The sequence below is a fragment of the Perca fluviatilis genome, chromosome 21, assembly GCF_010015445.1.
Source record: "Perca fluviatilis chromosome 21, GENO_Pfluv_1.0, whole genome shotgun sequence".
Lineage (NCBI taxonomy): Eukaryota > Metazoa > Chordata > Actinopteri > Perciformes > Percidae > Perca > Perca fluviatilis.
Window position 1 is genome coordinate 15,269,235 of NC_053132.1, and position 20,164 is coordinate 15,289,398.

Genomic DNA, 20,164 nt, shown 5'->3' on the forward strand with positions numbered 1-20,164 from the left:
AGAATGAAAACACAACTTTAAAATCTCCTAAATCAATATTGATAATCATCCATATGGCTTATGTCAGTATGGCTTGCAGGGCTAGACTGCTCATTGATGGTGTCTAGCTTCAGGGCTAGCTTAGTTCTGTTCAGCAAATATTAACTTGGCTGTCCCAAACCATAAAATGCAGCCTGTGACATATGGGAGTTTTTGTTAAACTCATTCTTGTTTGTGCTGTTGAATTATATTTTCCCTCCAGCCCTTTGCTAGTTTAATATCCATGCCTTTAAAATGGGTCACTATCTTAAAAGACCGGCTATTTATGAGCTCAGGTAATAACTTTTGCAAACATCCACATCTTGGTTACCAATTACCGCTTGTTTCAAACACATTCGTTTTTAAGACCTCCATTTCATGCTATGTTGTCATGAGGTAACATTGCATTGATTGGCTTTCAAGGTTATTACTTCAGTTAATAGACTGGCTTATTTCTTTGTTAGGGTCATCACAGCGTCACAGCGTCAACAGTTTTCTTTAAATTTATATTTACACGCCATTAAAACACATACTGTATGCATGCACAACAAACTCCTTTTCTATGTTACAACTATTGAATGGATCAGAGAGTCACTGGCCTACAATGTGAGATGGTAATTGATGTGAAGACACAGTGTTGAACCACTGGTAAGGGCTAGGTCAAAGTGAATTAAATTACAATTACAATCACAGTTTGAGATATTGGAAATTAACAAATCACTTCAAACAGCTGAAATCCCTGTAAGCTTGGGAACACAGTTTCTTTTTTAAATGTAGGATTATGAGACCCCACACATTGCTCTTCCATTACACACTAATGAGTTGTTTGTTATCTTTCAGTTGTTAAAGCGCAGACACACCACATGTTTTGGCAAAGTGCCCTAAACTTTGAGAGGCAGACTAAGGAAAACAGTTTGAAAAAAAAAAAAACATCTAAATGAAGCTGGGCTGTGAAAATTGGCTAAGCATGGCGTGTACATTTTTGCAAGGTGAACTGGAGTTGAGCAACATTGCGGCTTGCCAGTCTCATGTAGGACACCTGCAATTGTCTTTTGTGTTTAATCAGCAAGGCATGTATTCTCTTTTTGTATTTATCCTACTGTCAACATTATGAAACAACTTTCAGTTGCATCATTGTTGTAGTACAGAATGTACCACAGTAAAGTACAGCTCTTATTTACTACTGAAAATGTTTTGTTCGAGATTTATTTGGTGACTCGCCATACTACACAACACATGTTGAAAATATTGAACATAATTGGCCGTCTGAGAGGCTCTCGCCAGATCGGTTACAAGCCCCACACTAACACACAAGTTGGAATCTTTATTGTTTTTTATAGGAGAGTGTCCCTCTTGGGGGCAGCTATGATTACCACAACATTCAGGTAGTCAATTAGCTAAAAAACAAATCTATCTAACTCCTGCGATACAAAACAGCAAAGAAATACATATTCTTAAAGAAATAATGGTTATGCTTTACTTGAAGGTTTCTACATAAGAGTGACATGACACTGTCATGAACGTGTAATAAACATTATAAACAAGTCATAAACATTTATGACATAACGCTTCTTTTAGTAAGTGTCATTCAGTTTTTGTCATGACAAGTTAGGGTTAGAGTTAGGGTTCATGTGTCATGACTGTGTCATGACAGTGTCATGTGTTCATGACACTGTCATGTCACTCTTATGTAGATACCTTCAAGTAAAGTGTTACAGAAAGAATTAACTACTTTAAAATATCAGTAATGGAAATGAAATGATTCAGAATCAATCAGCAGTTTCTGTTCTGAATTATAATCACATTAACCCCAACAAATTACACACACACACACACACACACACCCTCCATATATGTCACAATTATTTAACCTTGTAAGTATCACTCTTACGGTCTCTCTCTGTGTGTTGTGCCACTACAAAGGAATGTGCCGAGCAGGCCAGTCTCTCACCCAGCTGGATGTTGCGGCTTAGCCTGAGATTAGTGTGTGTGTGTGTGTGTGTGTGTGTGTGTGTGTGTGTGTGTGTGTGTGCGTTGTGTGTGTGTGTGTGTGTGTGGCTCAGGCCTCTCGCATCTCTGTGATATTGTGGAAAGATTGCGCTGCTCCAAAAACTGGGAAAGTGTCCCTATAGAGATCCAGAGCCGAGGTTGTTAAACTATGGGTTAGGACCCAACACACAAACAGTGGAGAATTTTGACCCGCGTATATACACACACTCCTAATCAATATTACATAGCCTGTATAAGTATATGTATAAGTTTTGGCGATAACCTTGAAAATGCATTATTATGTGGAATTTCATCCAAAGAAATAACATAAACTTTGACCGCATCAGGATGAGATATGTAAACAAGCACACACACTTGAACTTCCTGTCATGGTGACTAACTTTCTGTTCTTTTGACCTCTCCCAGTTTCATCACCCTCATGTGACATGGCATCTCTTCTCACAGCACCCTGACTACATGGCTGCTACATGTGTCACACGGTTTCTGCACTCCTCCAGTGATGCAATCACATTTTAGTATTGGAAGATTTGCAGGTTTGATTTGAGAAAAGAGCATGTGGATGGAAATGGACCAGCAATTCCCAAAAACAGATTAAATGAGAGCATGAAAGAAATGTGGGTCATACTATTATTGTTGCACTCAAAGAATAACACAATGGATATAGAAATAGACTGTCACCTCCCCTTCCTAACACTTTGACTTGATTTGAGTGGTCATCCAGAGTGGATTTAGCTAAAATTACACCCTTAAGCTTACAGGATGCGATACAGGAATCATTTTAATTGCATTTTCTGCTTTTGTCTGAATCTCTATCAACTAAGAATTAAAACAACACTGCATGTTCTCCTTAAGCTTTCATCTAAATTGATAAGCATGACTTTAGAGATACTTTCCATTTACTTTTTCTGCCTTCCCTTTCATGATGTATACAATGTTAATAAATAGAGCTATGATAAAATGAGCTTTAAATGGGTACCAGCAGTAACATGAAAAGTCAGCCTTTGGTTCCATCTGGTGGAGAAGAGAATATTTTATGCTGCAGATGAACTTGGATTGCTAAATATTTCTGGTAGGTGAACACCTATGACTGCTGAAGCCTGAATCATGATTTATGTTTATTGCAAAATCAGAAATTCCATGCATACACACTGTACTACTTGTTGCTCGTGTGTGTGTGTGTGTGTGTGTGTGTGTGTGTGTGTGTGTGTGTGTGTGTGTGTGTGTGTGGGGGGGGGTGTGGGGGTGGGTGTGTGGGGTGGGTGTGTGGGTGTGGGTGTATGAGTGAGAAAGGGAGAAGTTTCAGCTCCAACAGCACTCTTGTCATACTGTATGTCTGACTAGTCATCCTTATGATCTTTGTTTTATTGCAGCAAATTGCTAAAGCAATTAGTCAAGTAATCAGTTTGTTGATTACTGATGCTAAAGAGTCGCTGGCTTCTCAAATCTAAGGATTTTATAAATTATAAATGTATAATATATATACATGAATACTAAAGGACTAGAACATTTATTTAAACAATAATCAAGAACTTAATTGATTGCTGCAAGTTAGGATTATTTTCATTATCGTTGATCTGCTGATAATTTTTGACAAGATAAAGAAAACAGTGAATCCTCACACTTGGCACTTTTATAATTGATCATTTAAATAATCATTTAGTTATTTATATACTTACCTTAATCAAATTTTGTTTGGTAATAAGAGATTCACGTTGGTGATGCTTCATTTAAGCCTTTATTTTACTTGACCGATTCAGTGGTCAGTGCTTGTATGCATATCCACCAGAGGGCAGCACACTTTTTGATATAAAACAGGGCATGTTATCCTTGCAAATATTGTGCTCTGCTTTGTCATAAGCCACTCCAAGGTGTTAAGATAAAGATAGAGATAGCAGACTGGTGTCTATGTTCAGTGGTTGAATAGTGTGCACAGTCACACAACAAGACAACACCACATCACACTGTATTATTGTCCTAATTCATATTGATCGGGGGATTTTGTGCCTTTTTTAAGGCAATTAATGTAGTAAGTGTAGTATAATACATGAGTCTGACCTCTCATTACTGGCTCAGGAGGCCGGTCTCATTAGCTAGTGATCAATGAAATGCAAAGCAAACAGGGAAGGCCAGCTGTTTGCTTTGTTCTAAAGACCACTTTGATGTCAACTGGGCATGAAACAGATTAATTCTTCCACTTGATTAGGTAGATTCAATAGTACATACTGTATTCATTAAGACCTGTGACTGTTGTGATTATGTGTGTGTCAGTGTGCTAGGTTACAGAAGAAATTACCTAGGCCTTCTTCCTGTGAAGATTTATTATATCATAACTAGTAGTTTTAACTATTACCCATTCTATACTAGTGAGGCCATTCTTAGTTGTTCGTAAATTGTTTGAACAGTGACCAGTGTCTGATGTGTCAACAGAGAGCGTGTATAATATGGATAATAGAGAGTTTGTTGCAATAAACTGCAAGTGCTTGGCGCTACCATTGAGTGAGCTGGCTTAAACAGAAAAGCTGCAAACACTGGTCTTTAATTGGAGGTTGGCATAGAAACGCTCACCAGAGCAAAGCTAATAACAAGGATCAAATGGCCCTACCTCAGTCTCTATTGGTTTGACGGCCCACAGGGTCACCTGTCCAATAAAGCCAAGCTGGAACATGGCTTGGTTAGCCATTATGACATTTGAAAGGCAATTTGGGCTCAAAGAGACTTAATTAGACTTTACACAGGAGGGGGCAACATGCAGGGTCCTGTTTTACCTTACTATTGGCATATTTTTTTTTAGCCTGAATTTAACATACTGGGCAGCATTGTAACAACATAATAATATCCCATAGATGAATAGAAGATATTAATACGAACGGTTCTCGTTGCTAAGTGATACATTAGTTATGTTCAGCATATGGATATTGCACTAGATTTTTCTACTGTTTGGCAAAACAACCCCCAGTGGGTGGAGTTTGCTCAGTTGTCATAGCAAGAGATATGTTGACATGAGTAACTATTGTAATCCCATACAGACTACTTTTTTAGCATTTGTCATGCATCTCATCCAACTTCACAGCTGAGGACCAAAGTTCATTCTTGACCTTTGGAAATAGTAGTTTGACAAAACCGTTGCAAAACATGGTCCACCTACTAGTTTAGGGATACTTAATGTCACCTGACACTTGGCTGTATTTCTTAACTCAGGAAATAATCTGGTTTGGAAAGATTTGGTGCTATCCATATTCACTTGGCAAATAACAGCACATCATCTCAAATGTTGTAATTTATGATGATAAATTACAACGAGCAAAAAGACACAATAGTTTACTGAAAATCTACAAGGTGGTCAATCTTGCATTTACTTTGCATAGTACAGTTTGTATTGACGCAGTATTATTTTCTTCCTAAATACTTAGTATAAAGTACTGTAGTAGGCAACGGTAACAGTTTAATTAGGTAACTGGGGGAAAGGGTATGCACCATTTCCTGATTTCAACCAGGAAGCACCAGTTACCTCGTCATATTACTAAAATGAATAGAGCATTGTCTCTTGATATAAACATTGCTTTGAGCTCTTTCTTACTTTTTATTGACTTAACACTTTCATAATTGCTTGTGTTTGATGAACATTTGGATTAGGTGACTGATGTTGGCTCTGAATAAGGGGCTTCAATGGCCGATTTTCAGTTCTGTTTAATAGCTCCTGATCAAAACACAGAGCTGTTTACACATTGAACAGGCTCGTAGAGGAGCATTGATTGAAATCTTGTATACCAGTGTCTCCTCTGTCTTGGTGTTTATAGTGTGCTCACTGATAAAATCTCCCTTTTTTACTGCTGGGTTGTGATGGGCCAGTTGCCTCATAACCTAATATGGGGGTACCCTCTAAGTCTATCTTTTCCCCTTACTCTTAGTCTCTCTTTCTCTCTCCTGTCTCTTTCCTTCCCATCTTTTCCATCTTCCCCTCTCTGTCTCTTTCTCTTTATCTCTCCTCCTTAGGCTTTCTCTAATGATGTAGAGATCTCTCTCACTCCCTCTCTTCCTCCGTCTCTCCCTCTCTCTCTTTTGTGCTCTCTTTCGCTCAAGCCTCCTCTCTCACTTTAATAATCGTACACAGACTGAGAGGGATTGGAGCTTGGTGGTTTTTCTTCCTTTCTCTTCAATATATCAGCATTTTTCTGTGCTACAGTAAGTAAACTGTTTACTACGAGTTGTTGCTGTACTTTGACTGGGGAGAGTCTTTTCATTCAGTGTGTGTTGTGACTGTAAGGAACTACATTTCAAGGTTTACATTTTTAGTCTGATCAGTGTTACAGCAACAGGATTTGAGTTCATTAAGCCGAATGTGTTGTTCAAAGTTGGACACAGGGAAAGCGCTCGATAGTGTAGTGCTGTCAAAATACCTATGAACTTATCTGCTAAAGGATAACTTGAGAAAATGTGTATGGACGTACAAAACAGCGAATTAAGTTGTGCACAAAGGCCTTTTAGACCAAGATCTTTGGTTTTGTTGTGTCATAATTAAACCGAGGATATTAAATGTGTGTGATTTTGAAAATGCAGCATTACTTGGAGAAGGTAGATCGAGGTGAAGCCAAGGAGTAGGTGAGATGTTTAACACAGCAGTCAGTAAAGATTGGCAAACTTTAAGATTAGTAGCATTAACATGTAATATAACATAATACAGTATAAGTTAGTAGAATAGTAACTAATGCTATTTTTTGAATTGTAAATCCCCAGAACATTCAAGCAAAAACATTCACGCCACAACTACTTTTAAATCTTATCGACTGCATTTGTCTGCATGTAGAACCAGGATTATTTTATGTCTAGAACGTTAAGAACTGAAAAACATTCATCAGGCTTATCTCCGGCTGTCTGACCAGGACTGTGTGTCGTTATGTTGGAGTGTGTAGCGGCTCGCTGTAGTATGACATCATGAGAACTGTAAGTGGGGGAGTGGTGGTGTGGAAGGGTCCCACTGGGTGCTCTGGGTAATGGGTTCCAGGTTGTTTTGGCCCTCAAGATGACCCCTTTTTTCTCTCTCCCAGTCTCTCTCTCTCCAACTCCTCTGTCATATTTCTTTTCTGTTATACTTCCTCTGATGGCTTCTCCATTCTGTTTCTTTCTCCTTCTGAAATTTGCCTTTCCCTTTTAGAGCTGAAATGATATTTTGTGTTACGTCCTTATAACAGTTATAATACCATATTACTCACCAGCTACATTGCTGAGATTTCAGAGACAAGGATTCTACCAATCAGTACCTCAACGCTTTGTTCGTTCTTATAACCACAAATAAAGTCATTAGTGTGTATATATAGATGATATATTACTATATCCTACTATTCTCTCTAATTTTTCCATTGTGTTGGCTGGGCTGCACATCCTATTCGCAATAGCTGCAAGAAGACCAACAGTCTCCTTAAATAGCTCTTATGGGACGCTCTAAATGTTGTCTCTCTGCTGCACTCTTCACATTTAGTTTATGATGAATTATGACCAGACGTAGGTCGGCCATTAAGTAAATGATTGTAACAGAATTCTTTTAGTGTACCTAAATTTTGACTCTAATAAGACCAATACAAGACTCACATTGCGTTACTTATCTTAATCTGTTTATTGTCCTCCTTTCCTAAATTGCTGTGGTGCAGCTGATTACCAAAACTATGAACATAAGACCAACGCTGAATAAAGACAGACGCTCCCTTTAACCTCACTTAAGCTCATCAGGAATAACCCACCATGACTCTTTTTGTTGGAATAATACAACAGTAATAAAAAGCAATGATGACCCCTAAGCTCTATCTAATATTAATATATCATTTTCTCAAGTGTTCTTCAAAGCGCACAGTAACATTATCTGCTGAAATGGTGACCTGGCATTTCATAAGTGTGCCTAAGCACAACTTGTCATTCCTCTTCTACTTTCTATTCACTCTGTACAAATTAGATTAGTTAGTCCTTTCCTGTATGTGTGTTTTTTCTGTTGCACTTTCTCAGCTGCTTTCCCTCGCTGGCTCTAAAAGGGGTCGATGATCAGCAAATGCAGCCACCGGCTGATAATCTGTATATTTGTTTTTTCGTTTTCATCTTTGTTATGCTGCTTATCTCAGTTAAAACAGTGTGCAGTATGTTGCTGTTCGTTAACCTCTGCACTTGAGATTCTAGATTGCATGCAATGCATTGCATTTTCCCACTACTCTTGACTTCTGTGTGACACACACACAAATAAAATACACACAAATATGTCCTAAGCTTGTAAAAGGTGTGAGGCAGGGCTCGGGAGGTGGGCCCAGCTCTTGGGTCTTTGGTGAAACGGTTCCTTGTGAAATTCAACGGGGGATTATGACTCAAGTCACCCTTGGCCTCCCTCTCCATTTCCTCTGCTGCACTCCCTGTGGTTTTCTCTCTTCACATCCTTTTTGTCTTTCCTGCCGTGCTGTTCTCTTTTTCCTATGCTTTCTCCTCCTGTCCCTCATCCTTTATTTTTCACCTCCTCCACCACTCCATCTTTTGCTCTCTTCTTAATTCTTCTCTTGCTCTCTGTTCAACCTGTCATCCTGTTTCGACAACCTTTGTCAAACCTTGTCCATCTCTTTTATCATTTTTTTTCTTCCGTTTTTTCATTGATTCTCTTCCTCATCCCCTTCCTTCCCTCTTGTTCCCTTTATCTTCCTCTTAATTTTAGCAGAGTAATTTAAGGATCTATTCGGCCCCAGCAAGTCATAAGTGGTATTATGAGCTAAAATCAATAATTAAAATGAAAAAGAAGAAGAATGATACCCTTTAAGATCGCCTCTTTTTAATAATCAATAATTTCTAGTATCATTTACTTTTTATTTTCTTACTTTACTTACTTACTTACTTGTTTTTTTCTATTTGAATTCATTTAGCTCACTGTTTTCATGTAACCGCCAAAGCAAATGTCAGTGAATAGCTCCAGCTATTGGGAATCCCAGGGAAAAGCCTTTCCTAGAAACTTTTGGGGTTTCCCAAACACCCACACACTTACAACGCCCACATTACATTTAGTGCCTTTATTGCATGAGTCTAACCCCTAGAAATGTCCACATCATAATCCACCCACTGAGCCACAGAGGACCTGATCTAAGATGCGAGTCAGACAAGAGGGGTTTTCTCTCCAGGCTTACTCTGTAAAACAACAACCTCTGCTGCCTTTTTGTGTAATAACCAACAGCAACTTATTGTTCAGTTTTCACATTGTGTACATTTCTCTTCAGTTGAAGTATGAAGATCTCTCTTGTTTGTCTTCTTTTCCTTCATTCAGCATTTCTTCCAAGTCCATTTGAGTGGATTTAGCTGTCAGTTCAGTACTCGCTGTGCGTGTTGATGTACTGCATACACCTATCGTGTCTCCACTTCCATCTTTTTGTGATGTGGTTGACAATGCTTATGTTGTGCCCCTTTAAAAGGGGAAAATAGAATGAACTACACGGACATGATGTTGTTTCACTCAAGTCCAATGTTGTAATGTGTTTTTTTCATAAACATCATAATAGCAGATTTACATGTATTTTCTCTGTTCGCAACACGATGATGTCCCTTTAAGTACAGATCATAGTGCATTTTAACTCAAAGAAATTAATGACCATCTTTTTAACCAAACCAAACCAAACTTAGCAGTTTTAACTTATACTTGTATGCGCATTTTTAAGTATATTTTAACCTATGGATGTACAATGTATTCAAAATATATCACTGTTACACTTAAACTCCCACCAAGACAACCAATGCATTACAAATTAGATCACGCAAGAATAGGAGGTGTGCTTATTGTGCTGTAGGCGCTCAATTGTTTATGTGAATGCATTGCTGCCAAACCTCGCCAATTTTCTCACCTGCTTCATTTCTCAGTCAATAACTTAAATTTCAGTCGGATTATGATCTTCTTACTGTGTTTTAATAAGGGAGATTTGTTCAAGTGTGTCTGTGTGTATTTGATCCCATAGTATGCACTCTCTTCTGTCTTATTCAAAGCAGATACTCAGACATTAGGCTCCTCTAGTCTAAGCAACACTGACGTAAGTGCATGGACCACCTACACACACTTACAATAAATTAACATACACTCAGATAGAACTTTGTATCTTCAAAAGCCAATAAATACACACAGTAGCATACTGTAAATACATATGTATATACACAGCCTGTACAAGTACACAACACACATACATATGTATACATATAGAATCTGTATCAATGTACACATAAGTACAAACAACTTGTTTTGCCTATGAGCTTGTACACACAAATGAGCACAGCACTCCGTCAGCGGTGAGACAGTCCAGGCTTGGGCTGCGTGAAAACAAACATTACCTTGTGGAGACAGAAATGGCAGAATAAGGTCAGAGCAGAATAAGACAGTGCAGAGAGGATGGGTGGGGTTAGAGTGTCTGGGTGCTGAGATACCAGGGCTGCTGAACATACCTGGCTCCTCACCGAGTTTTCAAATAGACTAGGTGCAGTGGATTTAAACTCTCTTGTCACGTTGGGTGGGCAGGGTGCACATTTTCTTCATTTCCCTCAGACCGCTTTGTCGGCTCCATTTTCGATGCTTTAAAGCAAACACCCAGTCCAAATGGTATGAAGGATTTTAGGAATATGGGGCTTTCTCAGACCTTAATCTTTCAGTGATTTACAGTTCTTCAAGAATGAAGCAGTGGAGAGATTCAGCTGAATTTTATTGAGTTCATATTGCTGAAAGAGCATACCTCACCTCCAAGTAGCCTTGCTCTAAAAAAAAAAAAAATACAACTTTAAATCTTTGGATGCTAATCTTTACTGTTAAAAAGCTGTAAGCTGGAGAGACATTTCATTTGACGAGAAAATTAGGAAATTATGCCACATCCTGCAGCTTTTTTATGCTGTTCAGAACCCCCCTTTATGTGCACTGTTGCTTCAAAGTTAATGTGATTTTAGTTTAACTAGTACAATGCCCGTTGAAAATGTGCCTGTTTGGAACGGGCCGATTGCTTGGCCTGTGGTATTGGTGCTTGTAGAATTCTTCAAAACCAAATTGTACCCCAAAATTACTTATAGAAGGAGCCCAAACCACTTAATATGAAACTCCACTGTATAGCCTACTACTGACTTACATCTACATCAGAGGAAGACATTGTACTACTATATTTACTAGGGCTGCAACTAACGATTATTTTAATAATCGATTAATCTGTTGATTATTTTTTCGATTAATCAATGAATCGGATAAAAAAACAAAAGCATTAATTTACATCAACTCAATACATACTTACATACCTACTTGTTGTTTTAGTTAATAGTTGTGTAAATGTAAGTAACCCAAAGAGCAGATACAGACAAGATACACAGATCAAAAACAAAGATCATAAGGAGGACTAGTCAGACATACAGTATGACAAGAGTGCTGTTGGAGCTGAAAATTCACACACACACACACACACACACACACACACACACACACACACACACACACACACACACACACACACACACACACACACACACACACACGCACGTTCACTTGAAGCTTATTCATTAAATTATTACCATCATTGTAGTAAGTGCAAGTTAAGTTCATTTATACACCACATTTAAACACAGCTTAAGATGACCAAGTCCTATAAAAGAACTTTAAAATGAAATTAAAAAGTACAACACACACACATATATTTGTCAACAATAACTGATATGGGAACAAAGCGCAGAATATATACATGATAACAGATTAGAGAGAGAGAGAGAGAGAGAGAGAGACTCGTGTCATATGATCGTTAATGAATGTAACACTTCAGCAGATGTGTTCATTTCCATACAGGTTTAGTGGCTTGACGGTTAACGGAGAAGTATGGATTTGATTCACGGGGGTATTTTGGCGACGGTAATGTTATTAGTGTTGTAAGTTGTAACCCCGCCATGCTGTTGTAAAGCATTCTGCATGTGGCGTCTGCATGTGACGTGCAGCTTACCTCCCCAACACGGACACACATACATACATACAGATCATCTCGCTTTATTAGATAGATGTATCATAAAATGAGGTACATTTCTACAAGGAGTTTTGTTCTCAAGCCAAAACTAGGGCTGCACAATATGAGGAAATGATATCCGATATGCAATAGCGTTGTTAAATATCACAATAACGATATTACATGTGATAAATAAACATATCAAAGTGTACTCGGTTCTGCATTCCTGCTGCTTTCAGTATTCTGCTAAAATACAACAAATTAATAGTGGAAATTAACACAAAATGAAAGAAGATCATTTCCAACATTCTTTTGAACAAAGTGAACATTAAATTGAACACAAATGGCACCACTAGTTTCTTTCAACTAACACAAACTAAATCTTTAAGTGTCTATCACGATATGTCGCAGCCTTTCACGATATGGTTATTGCGCCAGTTGATATTGCGGTGATGATAAAAAAAAAACGATATATTTTGCAGCCCTAGCCAAAATCCTTTTAAAATTAATCCTAGTATTATAAATATAAACTTTTTAAAGACCAAAATAACCGATTATTGCTCAGTAAAGGAAAGGGTTACAGCTGACGTCTCTCCCACTGACCTCAGCTCTGAGTCCACAGACCAGAATAACAGAGTTCTTTTAACACTAACCCCCCCTCCCCCCGCTGACCTCGGCTAACCTCGACCCTCCATGAAGCTTCTAAAAGTAGTATTCAGTCAAAAAGATGTATTTCTATTTCTTGAATGTCAGCTTCGTGGGAGAGTGCGTGGGGGGGCAGGGCACCAATGCAATGATATGTCTAATCCCATGTGAGTACTCGTGTGTGTTTTATTGTATGATATCATTACCAGATCAAGGTTTGTGTCCTTGTATGTATGTATGTTGTGTGTGTTTTTGTATGCATGCATGACAGTTGTAGGATGGAGAATGTACCTTACACACACACACACACACACACACACACACACACACACACACACACACACACACACACACACACACACACACACACACACACAAAGAGACACACAAAGACACACACATCATTGCAGAATTTCACAGTTGCTGATGTACATTCATGTCAGCAGTACTGGACAATATTCAGAGTAATTGAAGAGGAGTGTGGTGTGTATGTGACTGAGAGAGGGTGTCAGTGGGGGAGTATGTCAGTGTGTGTGTGTGTGTGTGTGTGTGTGTGTGTGTGTGTGTGGTGGGCCAGGGACATCAAAGTAAAGAGGTCGAGGTGTGGGTGGTTGGATTTCAGTGAGAGCTTTGGCCTCTCCAGTGTGCTGCATGCTGATACATACTGTATGTGTCTGGTATGAAATACATAATGGCACAGGCATGAGTCAGGGTGCGTTTGCATGTCTGGATTTTAGCATGTGTATGTATGTGTGTGCATTCCAGCACAACGTTCAGTAGATCTGTGTGGTGCCCCACAGTTCCCTTGCTAATCCTTTCCCAGAATGGCTGTTGCCAGGCAGAGAAATTACCCAATGGGGCACTAATGGGACTTTATTGCAAACTCATTCATAGCTGTAGGTTACATGGACTGTCAGGAGTAAGAAAGTTATAGCTTGTATGTTGTAATGTTATAATTATTTTTCTCTTTTAATTTATGTATGCACTTTGATTCAAGCATCACAGATTTGATCCCCATCCTTGAGATGGCAGCACGCCTCAAAATAGGACCCATCATCTGACCACGCTAGATTTTACACTGGCCAAAAAGGCTGAACAGGAAGCTGTCTGTTAAATTGAAAGGTAGAATTATAGAGAAAGTAAGACAAATACGTTTAGAGCAGTTTTCATAGTTTACACAAACTGTTATGAAGTAACATTAGCCTGCAGAACCAAAACATTTCGTTTAATTAAAAATGAACAAATACATTTATTTATTTTACAGATACAATTCTGACTATTTACATATGGACACATGTCATGGCTCTTCATTACAAATGCAAATTTCTATGCAGCACTGTAACAGCGATTAGCAAAAACAGATTTTGACCGTCTGTACATAATTTTGAAGTTACTGTAACTTATTGTAAGTGGAGCTCACTCAGTGCAGCTGCCTCTAGCAATTATAAGTTACCTTCACTGAGCTTAAACCATTAGCATTTTCTGTACACACAGTGTAATATGAGATACAGAGCTGTATTACTGGCAGTTGACTTATACTCCTGTAGCTTTGGTTCTGCTAACTGGCTAAATGGCAAGATCAGTAGTACTGTAACTTACTAGAAAGAAGAACACAATAGATGTATTGGATGACCTGTAGTTATGTAATTGAGCTGAAATGCAATTATTGCCTCCACGCCTGATGTGACTGTGGCCACATTAAACAAAAGAGTACTTTTTGGCTTTCTTCCTGCCTGCCTACATTAGAGTAATAATTTTTTATACTGAGATTAAAAAAGCATTAGTGAAAATGGACACTTTGGTTGATTTATTAAAGTATTTTCCCTTAATGGATGTTAAAACCAGTTTATAGCTTGCTCACTCCCCCACTCCTTCACTAACTCACTCACTCACTCCCTTGTGCCTTTAATTTTTTTTTTTCCATTCAAGCCTGAACGTGTGAGAGTGGGGCTAACCCCCTTTCTTACAATGCAATGTGCATTGTACGTTAGAAATGATTAATACGCATGCTCAGAGTTTGTGTGTTTAATGTAGATCAACAGTCTGAAAAATCTCCACTCTTTGGTAGGTGTAGATACTTATAACCATGATTTTTTGTGTGTGCATATATACACATACTACTGTGTGATTTTCAAGGAATGTCCATGTGTGTGGAGTTTCAAGATGAGTTTGTGTGAAGACAGCTCCTTTGTGTCTGTCAAAAGCAACACCACATTCCCCGCAATGTCATTTGAAGTCAGGTTCTCTTACACACTTACTGTATATACACACAAACACAAACAGCTTTTTCAGCTCCATTAGTCACATCTTTCAGACTCTTGGTCTGTGTTTTAGAGTAGAACTGGCACCTACAGTTATTGGGGAGAATATGGGCCCTATCTTGCACTCAGCGCAATTGCCTTTGTACACCGACACGTATCATTCCTATTTTGCGCCTGACGCACAGCAGAACTTTCCCAAAAAAAACCCGGTGCCCCCATGTATTTACGCCCCCCGCGGTTCAGCGAAAAGAGGAGGCGTGTTCCGGCGCATACGTTCCCTGGTGCTATTTTGCAGTTTCAGAAAACAATTTCGCCACTAACCAGGAAAAACCTGGTCTAAAGTCAGTAGTGTTATTCAGAAAAGGGCTGGAAAAATGGTAGGAGAGTTAAATACAGTGGATCAAGTATATGAAGACCGTCTGGCAAAAATGACACAGAAAATAACGAGGGAACCGGGTCACCCTCTTCGTGGTAATCTGACTGGTAGGGTTATAGAACGTAGTGGTAGGCTAAGGCCTCCCGTGACACGAACTAAGCGGTATGCTCTTTCTTTTATACCTCAGGCTATCAGACAGCACAACAAGCACTTTAAACGTACATTTTTATTAATTTTGTATTGTATTGTATTGTATTATATTGTATTTATTGTATTGTATTAGGCGGGTGTGAGCACTGTAATTTCCATTTTTATGGATGAAATAAACTTGACTTTGACTTTGACTTTGATGCTATTTTAGGGGCGCATGCTTGGCCATAATGTAGCGTGTGCACAACGCGCATACACTTCTCTCATCTAAACGGACGCAGCAGTTCCCATTTTTGCAAATCATACATAATTACAAAGAAAAATATTACTGAAAATGCGCTTCATGTGTTTGGATAGATCAGGAGGCACTTTACAGTACAGTCCTCAAAAAGTTGCAGCATTCTTTGTGGCTTGTTGTGTTTTACACAACATTTCCATGAATCATGGATGTGTTGATGACATAAATGAGGAAATATTAGAGGAATTAAGGAGATGTGATGTTGAACTACGGTGGGATTGGACGCCGGCGGAATCTGGTCCGGGAGTTATGCACGATGCGCTCCTGGTGGAGCGGGTGGACGGAGATGGAGTGGGGGGAAGAGGAAGGGGCACAACAGGTGCAGGTGGTGCATTGGGAGGCCCACGCTCCTTGGCTGCAGCAATCCTCTCCAGACTTGAGGAGATGCGCTCGAGAGGCCGCAGCAACATCGCCAACTGGCCAAGACGGGCATTTATTACTTTGCCGCATCCTGGACAGCTCCCTCTGGCGTGCGCCAGGCAAATCCGCCGTCATAATATCAATCCGCCATGGAACAAGCGTGCCTGCTCTTAAAGGGAATGTGAGATGATGCTCTGATTGGTTATTTTCACGTTATGCCCAAACCACACGTGCGGTTGTTGACAACAGTAGTAACAATCCAAAGGGAAACGCTCACTTGTCATTCATTCATTGTCACAAAGTCATATTTAAAAAATCTTGTATTAAGAGTCTTGAACCAGCACAAAATGTCAACTGCAGTATAATTATCTTGAAAAAAAATCTGTTAGCTCTATTGATCCTTGATTTAAACAGTGGTCATCTCTAGTTGCCTTAATAAGGTGTTTAACTGCCAAAATTCATAAGCAGGACACATAAGCAGAGACAAATGACACGTTCTATTTACCTCGGAACTCGGAAGCCGGAGCTGGGAATAACGTCATACCCGAGTTGAATGCGTTCCATTAGTCGGATTTTCATTGTTTTCATTAGCTCTATCCCGGTTAGCTATTGTTAGCAACCAGTTGATAACAACGCATTAGGCCGTTTTTGTGCATGCAAACAGCGTAACAACATGTCAACAGATAGAAGTTGAACATGCCTGTTTGAACGACACACAGTGCTTATAACTTTATGTTACTGCAGCTTTCACGACATACAGGGAGCAGCCATGTTGGATTTTGAACTCGGGCTACTGCAAGGTTGTCCGAGTTCCGAGCTCGAAAATCTGCAGAACGCTGCAAAAGTCCTTATTAGTTGTTGTTTAGGGCTGTTTGCAGCTACTTACCAATCCATTGATATTTTTGTTGCTTCGATACATAGATGGGAAAACAAAAAAATCCAGCTAATTAACTGAAAAGCTGCCCATCTAAATGCAGAGTAAATAACATGGCAGGCATGAGTGATATGTACAACCCAGGCCAAGCATGCTATTTTGGTATTAAATGTGGAAAAATACACTGTTAAAGTACTAGACTTTTTGTCGGTTAAGTGGACCTGCACAGTCTCTAGATGCTGATTTTTAAAAATGAGGTCTTTTACCAGAAATGTGAGTCAGAGAATGGTCTGGTTAAGGAAAAGGAAAAAAAAAATCTAGACGCTTTTTGTTTAAAAGTGTTCAATCACAGTTTCTTTTATTTCATAATGTTGTGCGTTGCATGCGTGCGTGCGTGCGTGCGTGTGTTTCTTTGTGTCTCACCCTTTCTCTCCTTCTCCTTCACGTTGGCTCTCTCACTCTTTAAACGTGCAGGCTGGTATGTCTCCTTTCCCCCGGGATGGCCCAGATCTGACAACAGTTAGGCCTACACCCAATGCAGGAAACAAATCCCACTGAGACAAGTAGTGGGCCAACTGAACACAGATTCACATGTACTAAACTCTGAGAATTAAAGGTGCTCTAAGCGAAGTCATGCGTTTTTTAGGCTACAACATTTTTTGTCTCATACAGCAAACATCTCCTCGCTATCCGCGAGCTGCCTGTCCCCTGAACACACTGTAAAAAAACGTCTCTGTAGACAGTCCAGGCGCCAACCTGCACCCCGAAACGTAACAGTGTTCAAGCCAATAACCGATAAGAAAGATTTGGGGGTGGGTGTTGGGGGGTTAGAACACGGAAGGGAGGGGGCGGGATGAGGAGGAGGGAGGGGCGACCTAGCCTCCGTTTTGTTTGACAATACTTTGAACGTCAACAAGAAGTGACGTCACCCAACATCGCTTAGAGCACCTTTAACACCATAATCCTCGGGTGATGTCCTTCACCTACCTCCTTCCTGGCATTATTATGAAGAAGGGCTTATTGATGATTACACCCATGCCGTATTTTCTCATTAAACTTGTATTGCATTCATCCCCCCCACTCTGTCACCAGTATCGATTTTGTCCCAATTTTGTAATATCCACCCCCGCTGAAGGCATTAGCGCCCACTTACAGTGTCACAAAATGTTGCCGTAATGGCTTTTCTCTGAAATTTGTGCCCAAAGAGCTCATCTGCCGGTTCACATAAGGACAAAGTACAAGTCAATTGGTTTGGATAAGCGTTTCCTTTTTTGTCGGATGGATTTTGTTCCGAGAAGAGTGTGAACTGAAGGGGGAGGAGGCTTTTCTTTAAGGTCAAAATGTTCGCTCGGTTAAAAATCTTCAGTGACGTCTCTTCTTTCTCTCTTGCCTCCCACCTTCCTTTTCTCCATCTCCTCATTATTCTCCTTGCTCTATATACCTACACGTGTCTGTCTGATGCTTTCTGTCCCTTTCCCACCTTTCTTTCTATCAGTTATGTGCCTCAGTGGTATTTCTCTTTATTAATTCTTCCTTTTCACGCTTTGATTTCTCTTCTGCGGAGAGGAAATTGCTTCCAATAATGGCCAGAGAGAGGAGAGAGGAGCTGATGACAATGACCTCTGATTCAAACGTTGTGTAACTGTCCGAAAGGTGAAAAACGGCACCGGATGAGGTGATTTTTGCCAGAAAGCTTTTGCATCACTCTTTATTCTGAGTTATTCTGGTTATTGCATACTTCAAGGTTGATAAAGCGGGATCGGCCTTACCAATATACTGAATTAACTGTGCTTCACCTGTGGACGCTTTATGAAACTGGAACCTTTATTTATATAAATGTAACTTTCTTAAGTCAGTGACACATTTGTCAATGACTTCCTCAACAGGTTAACAACTATGTGCAGGACAGAGAGGAACTCAACCTGATTTATCCCGCCAAAAAGCTCCTGCTGTCTTGCCCTGGATGTGTGTGTCTCAGGGAGTCTTGCTGGCCATCGCACACCGACGGCGCCAGCCCAGCCAGACCGGACCTGATCCCCTGCCATTGTCCTCCTTTTCATCCATCTAGGTTTGTATCCATTTTTTTGTCTGTTTATAGTTGTTCTTATAACCAATATAAATCTGAGTCCTGGAGATGCTGTAAATTTGTTCGTTAGAATTTTTTTTTTGTATTAAGTAAAGGTAGCTAATTAACAGTAACTTGAAGGTAAAAAAAAGAAGAAAAATATTGTAACTTATAGCAGCTGTAACGTATCCTGGAAATCCAGACCCAAATCCGAAAGGTTAAGGGTCTGGCATTGAGTAATGAAAATGGCCCAACTCGAGGGGCGGCACCAAGCATGCATTTGAAAATCTCACTGCACGCAATTGGATAACACTACGACCAATCACAGCAATACACAGGGTGACGTATTCGCTAAGCCCCATACGCTTAGCTACCAGCTGAGCTAACTGGTAGATTAAACTATTGCCGTATCCAGTCGGCAAAAAAACAAAAACGTCCTACTTGCAAAGGAACGATTCGAGCGCCGTCTCCTGTTCCTCTTTTAGATAAAAAGCCAAGTCTAATTTGTTCATTGTAGCGGCCAAAGCCGTTTCAAACAACTGGTGTTCATCCGTAGCCATCTTGCAATGTTTATTAATGACTTCGACGTCGCAGCGCTGTCGTCTTCTGTTTAGCTTGCCTCTGGCCCGCCTATATCAGATACACCGATGTGATTGGTGCAGCTCGGCTACAAGGGCATAGTTGATGAGCATCATTACTGAATGCCAGAGTGACTTGCTTAGCAAATTCAAATTATGCTCTCGCGAGAACTCTGGATTTCCAGGGTAGCTGTAATGTGTGCTGGTTTTATAAAACAAGTTGGTGGAAAACGGACTGACTCTAGGGTTAAAAATGACACTAAAGAAATGCACTCTTTGCAGCAAGGATAATAGACTGAACATCTTGGCCTTTCAAAAAAAACGAGCAATTTGATGGCATCTCCTTGGGCTTCAGGAAATTGTGATTGGTATTTTTAATTATTTTCTGACCCTTCATTGACCAGTTAATTAATTGACAATGAAGAAAACGTGAGTTGTAGCCTGCAACTGGCATCTACAATTACTTAACATTCTGTATATGTATGCATGCATACGTCACAGAGATCTTCTGTTTACACATTTGTAACACTGCAAAAATTAAGCGGTTATGTTGCATATTATAGATGC

At 39.7% G+C, this 20,164-nt stretch overlaps 1 protein-coding gene across 8 annotated transcripts in view; it reads left to right on the plus strand.

The window, feature by feature from the left end:
* Window positions 1-20,164, plus strand: part of plce1 (phospholipase C, epsilon 1) — a 92,998-nt gene that overhangs the window by 22,800 nt on the left and 50,034 nt on the right. For all 8 annotated transcript variants that reach the window (XM_039787958.1, XM_039787959.1, XM_039787960.1 and 5 more), the window contains one exon: window positions 18,841-19,022. In XM_039787958.1, coding sequence (XP_039643892.1) covers window positions 18,841-19,022 — 182 coding nt within the window. The remainder of the gene's footprint in view (window positions 1-18,840; window positions 19,023-20,164) is intronic.